The sequence below is a fragment of the Procambarus clarkii genome, chromosome 62 (genome assembly GCF_040958095.1).
Source record: "Procambarus clarkii isolate CNS0578487 chromosome 62, FALCON_Pclarkii_2.0, whole genome shotgun sequence".
NCBI lineage: Eukaryota > Metazoa > Arthropoda > Malacostraca > Decapoda > Cambaridae > Procambarus > Procambarus clarkii.
This window is the reverse complement of record NC_091211.1, coordinates 11,629,920-11,647,877: the sequence shown is the minus strand read 5'-3', so window position 1 is coordinate 11,647,877 and position 17,958 is coordinate 11,629,920. Positions and strand designations below refer to the sequence as shown.

The window sequence follows — 17,958 nt, the reverse complement described above, 5'->3', positions numbered from 1 at the left end:
TAGTAGGCTGAGAAGTGCGTTCTGGCTACTAAGTACGACATATATATATACATATATATATATATATATATATATATATATATATATATATATATATATATATATATATATATATATATATATATGTCGTACCTAGTAGCCAGAACTCACTTCTCAGCCTACTATTCAAGGCCCGATTTGCCTAATAAGCCAAGTTTTCCTGAATTAATATATTTACTATAAATTTTTTCTTATGAAATGATAAAGCAACCTTTTTCTCTATGTATGAGGTCAATTTTTTTTTATTGGAGTTAAAATTAACGTAGATATATGACCGAACCTAACCAACCCTACCTAACCTAACCTAACCTATATTTATAGGTAAGGTTAGGTTAGGTAGCCAAAAAAAGCTAGGTTAGGTTAGGTAGGTTAGGTAGACGAAAAAACATTAATTCATGAAAACTTGGCTTATTAGGCAAATCGGGCCTTGAATAGTAGGCTGAGAAGTGCGTTCTGGCTATTAGGTACGACATATATATATATATATATATATGTCGTACCTAGTAGCCAGAACTCACTTCTCAGCCTACTATGCAAGGCCAAATTTGCCTAGTAAGCCAAGTTTTCATGAATTAATTGTTTTTCGACTACCTAACCTACCTAACCTAACCTAACCTAACTTTTTCGGCTACCTAACCAAACCTAACCTATAAAGATAGGTTAGGTTAGGTTAGGTAGGGTTGGTTAGGTTCGGTCATATATCTACGTTAATTTTAACTCCAATAAAAAAAAATTGACCTCATACATAATGAAATGGGTAGCTTTATCATTTCATAAGAAAAAAATTAGAAAAAATATATTAATTCAGGAAAACTTGGCTTATTAGGCAAATCGGGCCTTGAATAGTAGGCCAAAAAGTGAGTTCTGGCTACTAGGTACGACATATATATATATATATATATATATATATATATATATATATTAGTATATTTTGGTAGCAGTCTTTCCTGTAGACATATTTTATTAAATATGACCGAAAAAGTAAGATTAATAATTCTAACACGAATTTTCTCAATCTTTCGTACATTATGCTTCACTGTTGGAGGTAAATAAAAAATCACTTCTCCAAAATTCATTTTTATTTCTAGTCTGACGCGACACGGGCGCGTTTCGTAAAACTTATTACATTTTCAAAGACTTCACAAATACACAACTGATTAGAACTTGCATTTCCCTGATTTTATATCTACTTTTGAGTGAGGTGGGAAGGGTGATGTGGCATTACATTTGAGTGAGGTGGGAAGGATGATGTGGCATTAGAGGATATTAATAGGGTATTAAAAGTATCAACACAAGACAGAACACGAAACAATGGATATTGAATAGAAGTGTTTGTAGAAAGCCTATTGGTCCATATTTCTTGATGCTTCTATATTGGAGCGGAGTCTTGAGGTGGGTAGAATATAGTTGTGCAATAATTGGCTGTTGATTGCTGGTGTTGACTTCTTGATGTGTAGTGCCTCGCAAACGTCAAGCCGCCTGCTATCGCTGTATCTATCGATGATTTCTGTGTTGTTTACTAGGATTTCTCTGGCGATGGTTTGGTTATGGGAAGAGATTATATGTTCCTTAATGGAGCCCTGTTGTTTATGCATCGTTAAACGCCTAGAAAGAGATGTTGTTGTCTTGCCTATATACTGGGTTTTTTGGAGCTTACAGTCCCCAAGTGGGCATTTGAAGGCATAGACGACGTTAGTCTCTTTTAAAGCGTTCTGTTTCGTGTCTGGAGAGTTTCTCATGAGTAGGCTGGCCGTTTTTCTGGTTTTATAGTAAATCGTCAGTTGTATCCTCTGATTTTTGTCTGTAGGGATAACGTTTCTATTAACAATATCTTTCAGGACCCTTTCCTCTGTTTTATGAGCTGTGGAAAAGAAGTTCCTGTAAAATAGTCTAATAGGGGGTATAGGTGTTGTGTTAGTTGTCTCTTCAGAGGTTGCATGGCTTTTCACTTTCCTTCTTATGATGTCTTCGATGAAACCATTGGAGAAGCCGTTATTGACTAGAACCTGCCTTACCCTACAGAGTTCTTCGTCGACTTGCTTCCATTCTGAGCTGTGGCTGAGAGCACGGTCGACGTATGCGTTAACAACACTCCTCTTGTACCTGTCAGGGCAGTCGCTGTTGGCATTTAGGCACATTCCTATGTTTGTTTCCTTTGTGTAGACTGCAGTGTGGAAACCTCCGCCCTTTTCCATGACTGTTACATCTAGAAAAGGCAGCTTCCCATCCTTTTCCGTCTCGTAAGTGAAACGCAGCACGGAGCTCTGCTCAAATGCCTCCTTCAGCTCCTGCAGATGTCTGACATCAGGTACCTGTGTAAAAATGTCGTCAACATACCTGCAGTATATGGCCGGTTTCAAGTTCATGTCGACTAAGACTTTTTGCTCGATGGTACCCATGTAGAAGTTTGCAAACAGGACACCTAGGGGAGAACCCATAGCGACCCCATCTACTTGCTTATACATATGCCCATCCGGGCTCAAGAAGGGTGCCTCTTTAGTACAAGCTTGGAGTAGTTTCCTCAGAATACTTTCTGGCATGTCAAGAGGAGTACAGGCTGGATCACGATACACTCTGTCGGCTATCATTCCGATTGTCTCGTCCACAGGTACGTTGGTAAACAGCGATTCTACGTCCAACGAGGCTCTTATCCCTGTGGCCCGTGCGCCCCGCAGTAAGTCCACAAATTCCTTTGGAGACTTCAGGCTGAAGGCGCAAGGAACATAAGGAGTCAGCAGGCCGTTGAGTCGCTTTGCCAATCTGTACGTGGGTGTGGGTATCTGGCTAATGATTGGCCGAAGTGGGTTTCCAGGCTTGTGCGTCTTGACATTTCCATACGCATATCCAGGTTTATATTCCCCAATGATCTTTGGCAGGTGGAGTCCGGATTTCTTGGCGTTCACAGTTTCGATCAGTTTGTTGACCTTTGCTTTTAATTCGGCTGTAGTGTCCTTCGTTACCCTTTGGAACTTAGTTTGGTCAGAGAGTATGATGTTCATTTTCGCCAGATATTCGTCTTTTTTAAGAATGACATATATTGGCGTCTTCTAGCTGTGCAAGCGCCCCATGCCGGGGACTTCCTGTTGGCAGTCCCTAATTCCGCCTTGGGCACCCGCCTGGACCATCGGACCCTAAGTATTGGTGTTGCTCTGCGCCTTGCCGCCCCTATCTCCACCGAGCACCGGTGTATTTGCGGCCATGCACGGGCAGACCAATACGGCAGCCATGGTCTCATCTGTCGCAAGACACAGGGAAAGATTGTCAGACATGAAGCAGTCAATGACATCATCAAAAGAAGTTTGGCAACAGCTAGATGCCCAGCACAAAGGGAACCTCAGTTGTGCAGACCTGACAACAGCCAAAACCGCCCAGATGGAGTCACCCTGCAGCCGTGGAGGGAAGGTAAACAGGTCGTGTGGGACTACACGTGTGCGTGTGCATCTACATTGGCTGATACCTATCTACCTTACAGCGCAGCTGAGGGAGGCGGGGCGGCCACCTTCAGGGAGACCCAGAAAACTAACAAGTACTGGGACCTAGAACATTGTTACAGGTTCGTGCCAATAGGCTCTGAGACTCTGGGCGCCTGGGGTAAATGTGCACTTAAGTTCCTGAAGGAGCTGGGCGAGGAACTCATTGGGAAGACTAGAGACCCAAGAGCGGCCAGTTTTATGTTTCAGCGCCTCAGTGTCGCTGTTCAAAGGGGAAATGCGTGCTGTATCTTGGGTACGCACCCGACCCCCGAGGAGCTGGACGAGGTCTTCGAACACTGATTGGTATATTGTTGTATAAGTGTGTGTTTTCTGTAAACTGTAGCATTGCAATAAAATCAAATAAAAAAAAAAAATAAAAAAAATAATAGGGGTGGTAGGAGAGGAAAAGATTAAAGTATTCAGTGAGAATCCACAAGGTCTTCTCTGAACACTATTTTTTTTCTTCTTCGAGGATGTGGGTCCCTTTAATTAAACCAGTGGTGGTACCCCTATATATATATATATATATATATATATATATATATATATATATATATATATATATATATATATATATATATATATATATATACAATCTTTGGACAACACCCACCAGTGGGACTCGAACCCAGAAAGCACAACTACCTTCCAGTAGCTGGCATAACTAGTATGCTTTAACCCACTACGCCATCAGACCTTACAAAAGAAGTAGATAGTTCGAGATATATATATCTCAAACATCTCTACCTCCCGAAGGCACCAGATGAGTGAGTTCTCTCACATTGACAGTGGCTTGACGAAAATTGCAGACTGACCCCTCACTCATCTGGTGCCTTCGGGAGGTAGAGATGTTTGAGATATATATATCTCGAACTATCTACTTCTTTTGTAAGGTCTGATGGCGTAGTGGGTTAAAGCATACTAGTTATGCCAGCTACTGGAAGGTAGTTGTGCTTTCTGGGTTCGAGTCCCACTGGTGGGTGTTGTCCAAAGATTGTTTATCTTCACTTGTGGTTTATGCAAGTATAGGCTTATATATATATATATATATATATATATATATATATATATATATATATATATATATATATATATATATATATTTATATATATATATATATATATATATATATATATATATATATATATATATATATATTTATATATATATATATATATATATATATATATATATATATATATATTCTGGTTTAGGGCTTCTATCCCTCTAACTGTTTTCTTAGCATCAGGGCTTACTTGAAATAGGAGTTCTCCAAAACTCATTTTCGTACTTTTAAGGTGAAGAAAAGAAGTGATTTACTATAGAATGTATTACACTTATTTATACAATTTACACAACACTTCGAACCTCCATGGTTCATTCTCAAGTGAAGAGATCTTACAATGCTGGTTGATTTTATACCCGCACTGGGTCAGGTGATAAGACAAAAAAGGTGAAAACATGGGGGGATACATAAGGGATAAATGTGGGGTGAAACATAAGAACATAAGAATAGAGGTAACTGCAGAAGGCTTATTGGACCATATGAGGCAGCTCCTATCTACATACAATGATTAATCCAGTGTAATTTGCCTGTTATGTTGGAAATTGTCTTCTGTGTTGGCATCGTTATGTTCTGGTCTTGTCCTTACTCTCATGGTGGATAGAGTAAATAGTTCCGTGATTTGGGTGTTCATGGTAGGTTGTTCTATTCTTATGTGAATTGCTTCAAGAATTTGTAATCTTCTTGCATCTTGGGTTTTGCCTATTATGCAGGTATTCTTGTTCAACATTTCTCTTGTTAGAGTGATGTCATGGGCTTGTCTCATGTGATTCCTAGGGGCACCGGATTGAAGATGGCATGTCAAACGCCTCGTCAACTTGGTCGACGTCATACCTATGTACTTAGATTGAAGGTTACATCCTTCTTGGGGGCAAGTGTACATGTATACAACGCTTGACTGCTGTAGAGGGTTCTCCGTCGGCTTCGGGCTGTTTTTGATAAGGAGTTCGGAAGTCTTCTTGGTTTTGTAGAATAATATCAGGTTTATGTTTTGGTTAGGAGTAGTGCTTTTTACTCCTTTACGGATTATTTCTTTCATTATTCTTTCCTCTTTTATATGTTCACTGTGCATGGTTGATTTGTAATATAATTTTATTGGAGGTATTATGGTTTCTGTTCTAGGTTCTGGATTATACTAACGGTCCAAGTGTCTTCTTATAGCAGCGTTTATTTCCGCGTTGCTATATCCGTTGTTCACCAATACCTGAGTTACTCTTTCTAACTCTCTACTCACGTTGCTCCATTCAGAGCAGTGGGTAAGCGCTCGACGAATATAAGCATTGAGAACACTGGCTTTGTATCTTTGGGGGCACTCACTTCTACCGTTCAGGCATATTCCTATGTTGGTGGGCTTAGTATATACGTTGGTGCTTAAAGAGGTTCCTGTTTTTGTTATTAGTACATCCAAGAATGGCAGACTGTTATTTTCACTATTTTCATGTGAATATTTTCATTTTTTTTTTATTCTCATTATTTTCATGAAAATAACAGTCTGCCATTCTTGGATGTACTAATAACAAAAACAGGAACCTCTTTAAGCACCAACGTATATACCAAGCCCACCAACATAAGATTATGCCTGAACGGTAGAAGACATATATTATTAAATATGACCGAAAAAGTAAGATTAATAATTCTAACACGAATTTTCTCTATGTTTCTTATATTTCTTTTCACTGTTGATGGTAACTGAAAAATCAATTCTCCAAAATTAATTTTTATTTCTAGTCTGATGCGACACTTGAACGCGTTTCATAAAACTTATTACATTTTCAAAGACTTTAGTTCACACACACACAACTATAACTGAACAGAGTTTAAACAGCTTCGATTTTATATCTGCATTTGGGTGAGGTGATATGTTACAACAGTTTTGGATGAGGTGAAAACAAAATTTCAACACAAGACAGAACACGAAACAATGGGTATAATATTTCGTAAGTTAAAGGGAAGAATGGAAGTAACTGCAAAGGGCCTATTGGCCCATATTTCTTGATGCTTCTATATTGGTGCGGAGTCTTGAAGTGGGTAGAATATAGTTGTGCATTAATTGGCTGTTGATTGCTGGTGTCGACTTCTTAATGTGTAGTGCCTCGCAGATATCAAGTCGTCAGCTATCGCTGTATCTATCGATGATTTCCGTGTTTTTTGTTAAGATTTCTCTGGTGATTGTCTGGTTGTGGGAAGAGATTATATGTTCCTTAATGGAGCCCTATTGCTTATGCATCGTTAATCGCCTGCAAAGAGATGTTGTTGTCTAGCCTATATACTGATTTCTTTGAGGCTTACAGTCCCCAAGTGGGCATTTGAAGGTATAGACGACATTGATCTTTTTTAAAGCGTTCTGCTTTGTATCTGGAGAGTTTCTCATGAGTAGGTTGGCCGTTTTCTTGGTTTTATAGTAGATCGTCAATTGTATCTTCTGATTTTTGTCTGTAGGGATAACGTTTCTATTAACAATATCTTTCAGGACCCTTTCCTCCGTTTTATGCGCTGTGGAAAAGAAGTTCCTGTAAAATAGTCTAATAGGGGGTACAGGTATTGTGTTAGTTGTCTCTTCAGAGGTTGCATGGCGTTTCCCCTTCCTTCTTATGATGTCTATGATGAAACCAGTCGAGAAGCCGTTGTTGACTAGGACCTGCCTTACCCTACAGAGTTCTTCATCGACTTGCTTCCATTCTGAGCTGTGGCTGAGAGCACGGTCGACATAAGCGTTAACAACACTCCTCTTGTACCTGTCTGGGCAGTTTTAACACAGGTACGTGATGTAAGACATCTGCAGGAGCTGAAGGAGGCATTTGAGTGGAATTCTGTGTTGCGTTTCACTTACGAGATGGATTCCATAACTAGCTGCCATAACTGGTGTAGTGGGTTAAGGCGTACTAGTTATGGCAGCTACTGGAAGGAAGTTGTGCTCTCTGGGTTCGAGGCCCACTGGTGGGTGCTGTACAAAGATTGTTAATCTTCACTTGTGGTTTAAGCAAGTATGGGCTTATAGCATGGACACGAGTTCTCCCACATTAACAGTGGCTTGATGAAAAACGTATAGTAACCTTTCACTTGTCTGGTGCACTTTTGAAGTGGGGATATTTTAGGTGTATATATACCTCGAAGTCTCTACTTCTTTTAAGGGTCTGATTGTGTAGTGGGTTAAGGCGTACTAGTTATGGCAGCTACTGGAATGTAGTTGTGCTTTCTGGGTACGAGGCCCACTGGTGGGTGTTGTCCTAAGATTGTTTATATATATATATATATATATATATATATATATATATATATATATATATATATATATATATATATATATATATATATATATATGTTGTACCTAGTAGCCAGAATGCACTTCTCAGCCAACTATGCAAGGCCTGATTGGCCTAATAAGCCAAATTTTCATGAATTAATGTTTTTTCGACTACTTAACCTACCTAACCTAACCTAGCCTACCTTTTTCGGCTACCTAACCCAACCTAACCTATAAAGATAGGTTAGGTTAGGTTAGGTAGGGTTGGTTAGGTTCGGTCATATATCTACGTAAATTTTAACTACAATAAAACAAAATTGACCTCATACATAATGAAATGGGTAGCTTTATCATTTCATAAGAAAAAAAATAGAAAAAATATATTAATTCAGGAAAACTTGGCTTATTAGGCAAATCGGGCCTTGAATAGTAGGCCAAAAAGTGAGTTCTGGTTACTAAGTACGACATATATATATATATATATATATATATATATATATATATATATATATATATATATATATATATATATATATATATATATATATATATATATATATATGTCGTACCTCATAGCCAGAACGCACTTCTCAGCCTACTATTCAAGGCCCGATTTGCCTAATAAGCCAAGTTTTCATGAATTAATGTTTTTTCGTCTACCTAACCTACCTAACCTAACCTAACCTAGCTTTTTTTGGCTACCTAACCTAACCTTACCTATAAATATAGGTTAGGTTAGGTTAGGTAGGGTTGGTTAGGTTCGGTCATATATCTACGTTAATTTTAACTCCAATAAAAAAAAATTGACCTCATACATAGAGAAAAGGGTTGCTTTATCATTTCATAAGAAAAAAATTATAGTAAATATATTAATTCAGGAAAACTTGGCTTATTAGGCAAATCGGGCCTTGAATAGTAGGCTGAGAAGTGAGTTCTGGCTACTAGGTACGACATATATATATATATATATATATATATATATATATATATATATATATATATATATATATATATATATATATATATGTCGTACCTAGTAGCCAGAACTCACTTTTTGGCCTACTATTCAAGGCCCGAATTGCCTAATAAGCCAAGTTTTCATGAATTAATTGTTTTTCGACTACCTAACCTACCTAACCTAACCTAACCTAACTTTTTCGGCTACCTAACCAAACCTAACCTATAAAGATAGGTTAGGTTAGGTTAGGTAGGGTTGGTTAGGTTCGGTCATATATCTACGTTAATTTTAACTCCAATAAAAAAAAATTGACCTCATACATAATGAAATGGGTAGCTTTATCATTTCATAAGAAAAAAATTAGAAAAAATTTATTAATTCATGAAAACGTGGCTTATTAGGCAAATATGAAATGGGTAGCTTTATCATTTCATAAGAAAAAAATTAGAAAAAATTTATTAATTCATGAAAACGTGGCTTATTAGGCAAATCGGGCCTTGAATAGTAGGCCAAAAAGTGAGTTCTGGCTACTAGGTTCGACATATATATATATATATATATATATATATATATATATATATATATATATATATATATATATATATATGTCGTACCTAGTAGACAGAACGCACTTCTCAGCCTACTATACAAGGCTCGATTTGCCTAATAAGCCAAGTTTTCATGAATTAATGTTTTTTCGACTACCTAACCTACCTAACCTTACCTAACCTAACTTTTTCGGCTACCTAACCTAACCTAACCTATAGAGATAGGTTAGGTTAGGTTAGGTAGGGTTGGTTAGGTTCGGTCATATATCTACGTTAATTTTAACTCCAATAAAAATAAATTGACCTCATACATAATGAAATAGGTAGCTTTATCATTTCATAAGAAAAAAAAAATAAAAAATATAATAATTCAGGAAAACTTGGCTTATTAGGCAAATCGGGCCTTGCATAGTTGGCTGAGAAGTGCGTTCTGGCTACTAGGTACGACATATATATATATATATATATATATATATATATATATATATATATATATATATATATATATATATATATATATATATATATATATATATATATATGTCGTACCTAGAAGCCAGAACGCACTTCTCAGCCTACTATGCAAGGCCCGATTTGCCTAATAAGCCAAGTTTTCATGAATTAATTGTTTTTCGACAACCTAACCTACCTAACCTAACCTAACCTAACTTTTTCGGCTACCTAACCTAACCTAACCTATAAAGATAGGTTAGGTTAGGTTAGGTAGGGTTGGTTAGGTTCGGTCATATATCTACGTTAATTTTAACTCCAATAAAAAAAAATTGACCTCATGCATAATGAAATGGGTAGCTTTATCATTTCATAAGAGAAAAATTAGAGATAATATATTAATTCAGGAAAACTTGGCTTATTAGGCAAATCGGGCCCTGCATAGTAGGCTGAGAAGTGCGTTCTGGCTACTAGGTACGACATATATATATATATATATATATATATATATATATATATATATATATATATATATATATATATATATATATATATATATATATATATATATATATATATATATATGTCGTACCTAATAGCCAGAACGCACTTCTCTGCCTACTATGCAAGGCCCGATTTGCCTAATAAGCCAAGTTTTCATGAATTAATTGTTTTTCGACTACCTAACCTACCTAACCAAACCTAACCTAACTTTTTCGGCTACCTAACCTAACCTAACCTAAAAAGATAGATTAGGTTAGGTTAGGTAGGGTTGGTTAGGTTTGGTCATATATCTACGTTAATTTTAACTCCAATAAAAAAATATTGACCTCATACATAATGAAATGGGTAGCTTTATCATCTCATAAGAAAAAAAATTGAGAAAATATAATAATTCAGGAAAACTTGGCTTATTAGGCAAATCGGGCCTTGCATAGTTGGCCGAGAAGTGCGTTCTGGCTACTAGGTACGACATATATATATATATATATATATATATATATATATATATATATATATATATATATATATATATATATATATATATATATATATATATATATATATATATATAAACAATCGAGTACGTTCCACGTACTCGATATTATTACATATAATACTACATATGTTACTATATGTAATATTAAATATTATATATGTAACATATATAATATATTATATATTATTAATATTAATAATATTATTGTTAATATTAGTAATATTAGTATTAGTATTATTAATATTAGTAATATTATATATTATATATGTAACATATATTACACATACGTGTAAGGAGTACTCAAAGGCGTCGTGTGCTGACATTTACGTGTGTCGGTACTGGGCCATATAAGCCTCCCCGGTGTGCTCCGACGACATACTTCACCAGCGTCTCTCTCGCTGTCAACACCTCCTTCATCAAGCCACCATCACCTTCCCAGCCAGGTACAGCAGCAATGTGGTATTCCTTCTATTGTCTCTTGATATCTGCCCGTGTTAATTTCTCTTATATTAACGTAATTACGTATTGTTCCCTTTGTTTATTGGCATCACTCAAAATGCATATTTTGCACTTTAATGGCACGTTGTGGAAGAATATGTATACTGAGTGATTTCTTCTGCGTCTCTCTCTTCCTCTGCTATGTCTCTCAAGCCTCTCTCTACTGCTTGTGGGGCATCCGTCATGAAACACTGCTTGTCAGGTGGTATACTCCAGAAACACTACTTCTTAAGTAGTTAACATCTCCTGATACACTTACTGAAAGGTGCTTTACTCCTCCTGATACACTGCCTGTCAGGTGGTTTACTCCTCCTGATACACTTACTGAAAGGTGGTTTACTCCTCCTGATACACTTACTGAAAGGTGGTTTACTCCTCCTGATACACTTACTGAAAGGTGGTTTACTCCTCCTGATACACTTACTGAAAGGTGGTTTAATCCTCCTGATACACTTACTGAAAGGTGGTTTACTCCTCCTGATACACTTACTGAAAGGTGGTTTACTCCTCCTGATACACTTACTGAAAGGTGGTTTACTCCTCCTGATACACTTATTGAAAGGTGGTTTACTCCTGACACACTGCCTGTCAGGTGGTTTACTCCTGATACACTGCCTGTCAGGTGGTTTACTCCTGATACACTGCCTGTCAGATGGTTTACTCCTCCTGATACACTGCCTGTCAGGTGGTTTACTCCTGATACACTGCCTGTCAGGTGGTTTACTCCTTCTGACACACTGCCTGTCAGGTGGTTTACTCCTGACACATTGCCTGTCAGGTGGTTTACTCCTGATACACTGCCTGTCAGGTGGTTTACTCCTGATACTCTGCCTGTCAGGTGGTTTACTCCTCCTGATACACTGCCTGTCAGGTGGTTTACTCCTGACACACTGCCTGTCAGGTGGTTTACTCCTGATACACTGCCTGTCAGGTGGTTTACTCCTGATACACTGCCTGTCAGGTGGTTTACTCCTGATACACTGCCTGTCAGGTGGTTTACTCCTGATACACTGCCTGTCAGGTGGTTTACTCCTGATACACTGCCTGTCAGGTGGTTTACTCCTGACACACTGCCTGTCAGGTGGTTTACTCCTGATACACTGCCTGTCAGGTGGTTTACTCCTGATAAACTACCTGTCAGGTGGTTTACTCCTCCTGATACACTGCCTGTCAGGTGGTTTACTCCTGATACACTGCCTGTCAGGTGGTTTACTCCTGATATACTGCCTGTCAGGTGGTTTACTCCTGATACACTGCCTGTCAGGTGGTTTACTCCTAATACACTGCCTGTCAGGTGGTTTACTCCTGATACACTGCCTGTCAGGTGGTTTACTCCTGATACACTGCCTGTCAGGTGGTTTACTCCTGATACACTGCCTGTCAGGTGGTTTACTCCTGACACACTGCCTGTCAGGTGGTTTACTCCTGATACACTGCCTGTCAGGTGGTTTACTCCTGATAAACTACCTGTCAGGTGGTTTACTCCTCCTGATACACTGCCTGTCAGGTGGTTTACTCCTGACACACTGCCTGTCAGGTGGTTTACTCCTGATACTCTGCCTGTCAGGTGGTTTACTCCTCCTGACACACTGCCTGGCAAGTGGTTTACTCCTCCTGATACACAGCCTGTCAGGTGGTTTACTCCTGATACACTGCCTGTCGGGTGGTTTACTCCTCCTGATACACTGCCTGTCAGGTGGTTTACTCCTGACACACTGCCTGTCAGGTGGTTTACTCCTGATACACTGCCTGTCAGGTGGTTTACTCCTGACACACTGCCTGTCAGGTGGTTTACTCTTCCTGATACACTGCCTGTCAGGTGGTTTACTCCTGATACATTGCCTGTCAGGTGGTTTACTCCTCCTGATAAACTACCTGTCAGGTGGTTTACTCCTTCTGATACACTGCCTGTCAGGTGGTTTACTCCTCCTGATAAACTACCTGTCAGGTGGTTTACTCCTCCTGATACACTGCCTGTCAGGTGGTTTACTCCTCCTGATACACTGCCTGCCAGGTGGTTTACTCCACCTGATACACTGCCTGTCAGGTGGTTTACTCCTCCTGATACACTGCCTGTCTGGTGGTTTACTCCTGATACACTGCCTGTCTGGTGGTTTACTCCTGACACACTGCCTGGCAGGTGGTTTACTCCTCCTGATACACAGCCTGTCAGGTGGTTTACTCCTGATACACTGCCTGTCGGGTGGTTTACTCCTCCTGATACACTGCCTGTCAGGTGGTTTACTCCTGACACACTGCCTGTCAGGTGGTTTACTCCTGATACACTGCCTGTCAGGTGGTTTACTCCTGACACACTGCCTGTCAGGTGGTTTACTCTTCCTGATACACTGCCTGTCAGGTGGTTTACTCCTGATACATTGCCTGTCAGGTGGTTTACTCCTCCTGATAAACTACCTGTCAGGTGGTTTACTCCTTCTGATACACTGCCTGTCAGGTGGTTTACTCCTCCTGATACACTGCCTGGCAGGTGGTTTACTCCTCCTGATACACAGCCTGTCAGGTGGTTTACTCCTGATACACTGCCTGTCGGGTGGTTTACTCCTCCTGATACACTGCCTGTCAGGTGGTTTACTCCTGACACACTGCCTGTCAGGTGGTTTACTCCTGATACACTGCCTGTCAGGTGGTTTACTCCTCCTGATAAACTGCCTGTCAGGTGGTTTACTCCTCCTGATACACTGCCTGTCAGGTGGTTTACTCCTCCTGACACACTGCCTGGCAGGTGGTTTACTCCTCCTGATACACAGCCTGTCAGGTGGTTTACTCCTGATACACTGCCTGTCGGGTGGTTTACTCCTCCTGATACACTGCCTGTCAGGTGGTTTACTCCTGACACACTGCCTGTCAGGTGGTTTACTCCTGATACACTGCCTGTCAGGTGGTTTACTCCTGACACACTGCCTGTCAGGTGGTTTACTCTTCCTGATACACTGCCTGTCAGGTGGTTTACTCCTGATACATTGCCTGTCAGGTGGTTTACTCCTCCTGATAAACTACCTGTCAGGTGGTTTACTCCTTCTGATACACTGCCTGTCAGGTGGTTTACTCCTCCTGATACACTGCCTGTCAGGTGGTTTACTCCTCCTGATTCACTGCCTGTCAGGTGGTTTACTCCTCCTGATACACTGCCTGTCTGGTGGTTTACTCCTGATACACTGCCTGTCTGGTGGTTTACTCCTGATACACTGCCTGTCACGTTGTTTACTTCTCCCGATACAGTACCTCTCAGGAGACTTTCTCCTCCTGATATACTGCCCGTCAGGGTGTTCAATCTTTTTGATACACTGCCGCTGAGGTAGGTGGTTTACGTTTATTGTTATACGCCTTACCAGGCGACTCACTCTTCGTGATACACTGTCAGGTGGTTTACTCTCCCTAATATACTATCTGCCAGGTTGTTTACTCTACGTGATTCTCTTTGACTGATGGTTTACTCCTCCTGATGTATTATCTGGCAGGAGGTTTACTCCTCCTGATGTATTATCTGGCAAGAGGTTTACTCTTGCTGATATACTATCTGGCAGGAGGTTTATTCTGTTCTTAAGATTGATATCAGGATATTCATTATTCAGCAGCTTATTTTTATCAGGTTAAAAAACCATCTCGAGCTTTCAAATCAGAAGTAACGACGGAAAACCTTTTTTTAAATACATTTGAATGCAATATTCTAATAATGTTTTGGTAATGACTACAATCTCGGGGTGACTCTCCAGCGGGTCTCAAACGTGAGGTACAGATAAAATCATTTTAAGACAATGGAGTGACTTGAACCCGCGTTTTGGTGATTCCCAGACACCTGCCTAAACCAACTCGGCCATGATGGTACAAACGTCGACCAACCTGGAACTTTACTGAATTCACTAGGAGGTTCTGGAGGCCTCGAACCGGAGACTAACCAGAGTTGGTCAACTTATGTTGGTCTAAGAATCGCGAGCACGAGGGTTCAAGTCACTCCATTGCCTCAAAAAACTATTCTTCTGATATATCATGTTGTGGGAAACTACAGTGCCTCCATATGGTAGAGACTTCTGTGCCCGCGCTGGACCACAGTGCTCGTCATAAGGGATGGAAGGTTTGAGACATATAATATTATAATTGGCTTGGTTACCTCAGTGTTCGTGTGGTTACCTTGTGTTACCTCAGTGTTCGTGTGGTTACCTAGTGTTACCTCAGTGTTCGTGCGGTTACCTTGTGTTACCTCAGTGTTCGTGTGGTTACCTTGTGTTACCTCAGTGTTCGTGTGGTTACCTTGTGTTACCTCAGTGTTCGTGCGGTTACCTTGTGTTACCTCAGTGTTCGTGTGGTTACCTAGTGTTACCTCAGTGTTCGTGTGGTTACCTTGTGTTACCTCAGTGTTCGTGTGGTTACCTAGTGTTACCTCAGTGTTCGTGTGGTTACCTTGTGTTACCTCAGTGTTCGTGTGGTTACCTTGTGTTACCTCAGTGTTCGTGCGGTTACCTTGTGTTACCTCAGTGTTCGTGTGGTTACCTTGTGTTACCTCAGTGTTCGTGCGGTTACCTTGTGTTACCTCAGTGTTCGTGTGGTTACCTAGTGTTACCTCAGTGTTCGTGTGGTTACCTTGTGTTACCTCAGTGTTCGTGTGGTTACCTAGTGTTACCTCAGTGTTCGTGTGGTTACCTTGTGTTACCTCAGTGTTCGTGTGGTTACCTTGTGTTACCTCAGTGTTCGTGTGGTTACCTTGTGTTACCTCAGTGTTCGTGCGGTTACCTTGTGTTACCTCAGTGTTCGTGTGGTTACCTTGTGTTACCTCAGTGTTCGTGCGGTTACCTTGTGTTACCTCAGTGTTCGTGTGGTTACCTTGTGTTACCTCAGTGTTCGTGCGGTTACCTTGTGTTACCTCAGTGTTCGTGCGGTTACCTTGTGTTACCTCAGTGTTCGTGTGGTTACCTAGTGTTACCTCAGTGTTCGTGTGGTTACCTTGTGTTACCTCAGTGTTCGTGTAGTTACCTTGTGTTACCTCAGTGTTCATGTGGTTACCTTGTGTTACCTCAGTGTTCATGTGGTTACCTTGTGTTACCTCAGTGTTCGTGTGGTTACCTTGTGTTACCTCAGTGTTCATGTGGTTACCTAGTGTTACCTCAGTGTTCGTGTGGTTACCTTGTGTTACCTCAGTGTTCGTGTGGTTACCTTGTGTTACCTCAGTGTTCGTGTGGTTACCTTGTGTTACCTCAGTGTTCGTGTAGTTACCTTGTGTTACCTCAGTGTTCATGTGGTTACCTTGTGTTACCTCAGTGTTCATGTGGTTACCTAGTGTTACCTCAGTGTTACTGTGGTTACCTTGTGTTACCTCAGTGTTACTGTACTTACCTAGTTGTACTTAGTTGTGCTTGCGGGGGTTGAGCTCTGGCTCTTTGGTCCCGCCTCTCAACTGTCAATCAGCTAATGTACAGGTTCCTGAGCCTACTGGGCTCTATCATATCTACACATGAAGCTGTGTATGGAGTCAGCCTCCACCAGCCTTCCTAATTCATTCCATTTGTCTACTTCTCTGACACTAAAAAAATTATTTCTAACGTCTCTATGGCTCATTTGGGCACTCAACTTCCACCTGTGTCCACTAATGCGTGTGCCCTTTGCGATAAATAGTCTTTCTTTATCTACCCTATCAATTCCTCTGAGAATCTTGTATTTTTTTTTTTTTTGGAGATATATACAAGAGTTGTTACATTCTTGTACAGCCACTAGTGCGCGTAGCGTTTCGGGCAAGTCCTTAATCCTATGGTCCCTGGAATACGATCCCCTGCCGCGAAGAATCGTTTTTTCATCCAAGTACACATTTTACTGTTGCGTTAAACAGAGGCTACAGTTTTTTTTTTTTTTTTTTTTTTTTGAGATATATACAAGAGTTGTTACATTCTTGTACAGCCACTAGTACGCGTAGCGTTTCGGGCAGGTCCCTGGAATACGATCCCCGCCGCGAAGAATCGTTTTTTCATCCAAGTACACATTTTACTGTTGCGTTAAACAGAGGCTACAGTTAAGGAATTGCGCCCAGTAAATCCTCCCCGGCCAGGATACGAACCCATGACATAGCGCTCGCGGAACGCCAGGCGAGTGTCTTACCACTACACCACGGAGACTGCCCAATGTGATGATCATGTCCCCTCTAACTCTTCTGTCTCCCAGTGACGTGAGGTTTAATTCCCGTAGTCTCTCCTCCTAGCTCATACGCCTCAGTTCGGGTACTAGTCTGGTGGCACACCTTTGAACCTTTTCCAGTTTAGTCTTATGCTTGACTAGATATGGACTCCATGGTGGAGCAGCATACTCCAGGATTGGTCTGACAAATGTGGTATACAATGTTCTGAAAGATTCCTTACACAAGTTTTAAAGGCCGTTCTGATTGTGGTTTAGTCAGGTTACAGAATTGTTCCAGTTGAGGCTTCCTCCTCCTCCCTCTCTCGCATTCATGTGAGAGCGAATATTTGTTTATTCGGAAGAGAGGCAATTTAGTTTAAATCCACCCAGGATCGTATTTGTTAATATATTTCATTTTAATTTAAATCCACTCAGTTAATACATTTCAATTCTGGTGTAAATTGAATGTATACACACTGTGCTTATTTAATTAGGAGCGCTAAGTATTAAATTAGTTGCTTAACTCTCATTGATGATGTTGAGTGGACTGACGTCACAAACATT

At 40.1% G+C, this 17,958-nt stretch overlaps 2 protein-coding genes across 2 annotated transcripts in view; one reads left to right on the top strand and one right to left on the bottom strand.

The window, feature by feature from the left end:
- Positions 1-14,889, top strand: part of LOC138354323 (uncharacterized) — a 26,189-nt gene extending 11,300 nt beyond the window's left edge. The window contains exons 2-3 of the mRNA XM_069308472.1: positions 11,540-14,590; positions 14,754-14,889. Coding sequence (XP_069164573.1) covers positions 11,540-14,590; positions 14,754-14,889 — 3,187 coding nt within the window. The remainder of the gene's footprint in view (positions 1-11,539; positions 14,591-14,753) is intronic.
- A 406-nt stretch (positions 14,890-15,295) lies between these two features.
- On the bottom strand, positions 15,296-16,555 carry LOC138354322 (mucin-22-like). Its single transcript, XM_069308471.1, has one exon. The coding sequence runs from the start codon at positions 16,553-16,555 to the stop codon at positions 15,296-15,298; it is 1,260 nt and encodes a 419-aa protein (XP_069164572.1).
- Between the last annotated feature and the right edge of the window lie 1,403 nt (positions 16,556-17,958).

Bases quoted from the DNA above. Each gene is read 5' to 3' on its own strand.
- LOC138354322 (XM_069308471.1), bottom strand. From the start codon at position 16,555: ATGAACACTGAGGTAACACAAGGTAACCACATGAACACTGAGGTAACA.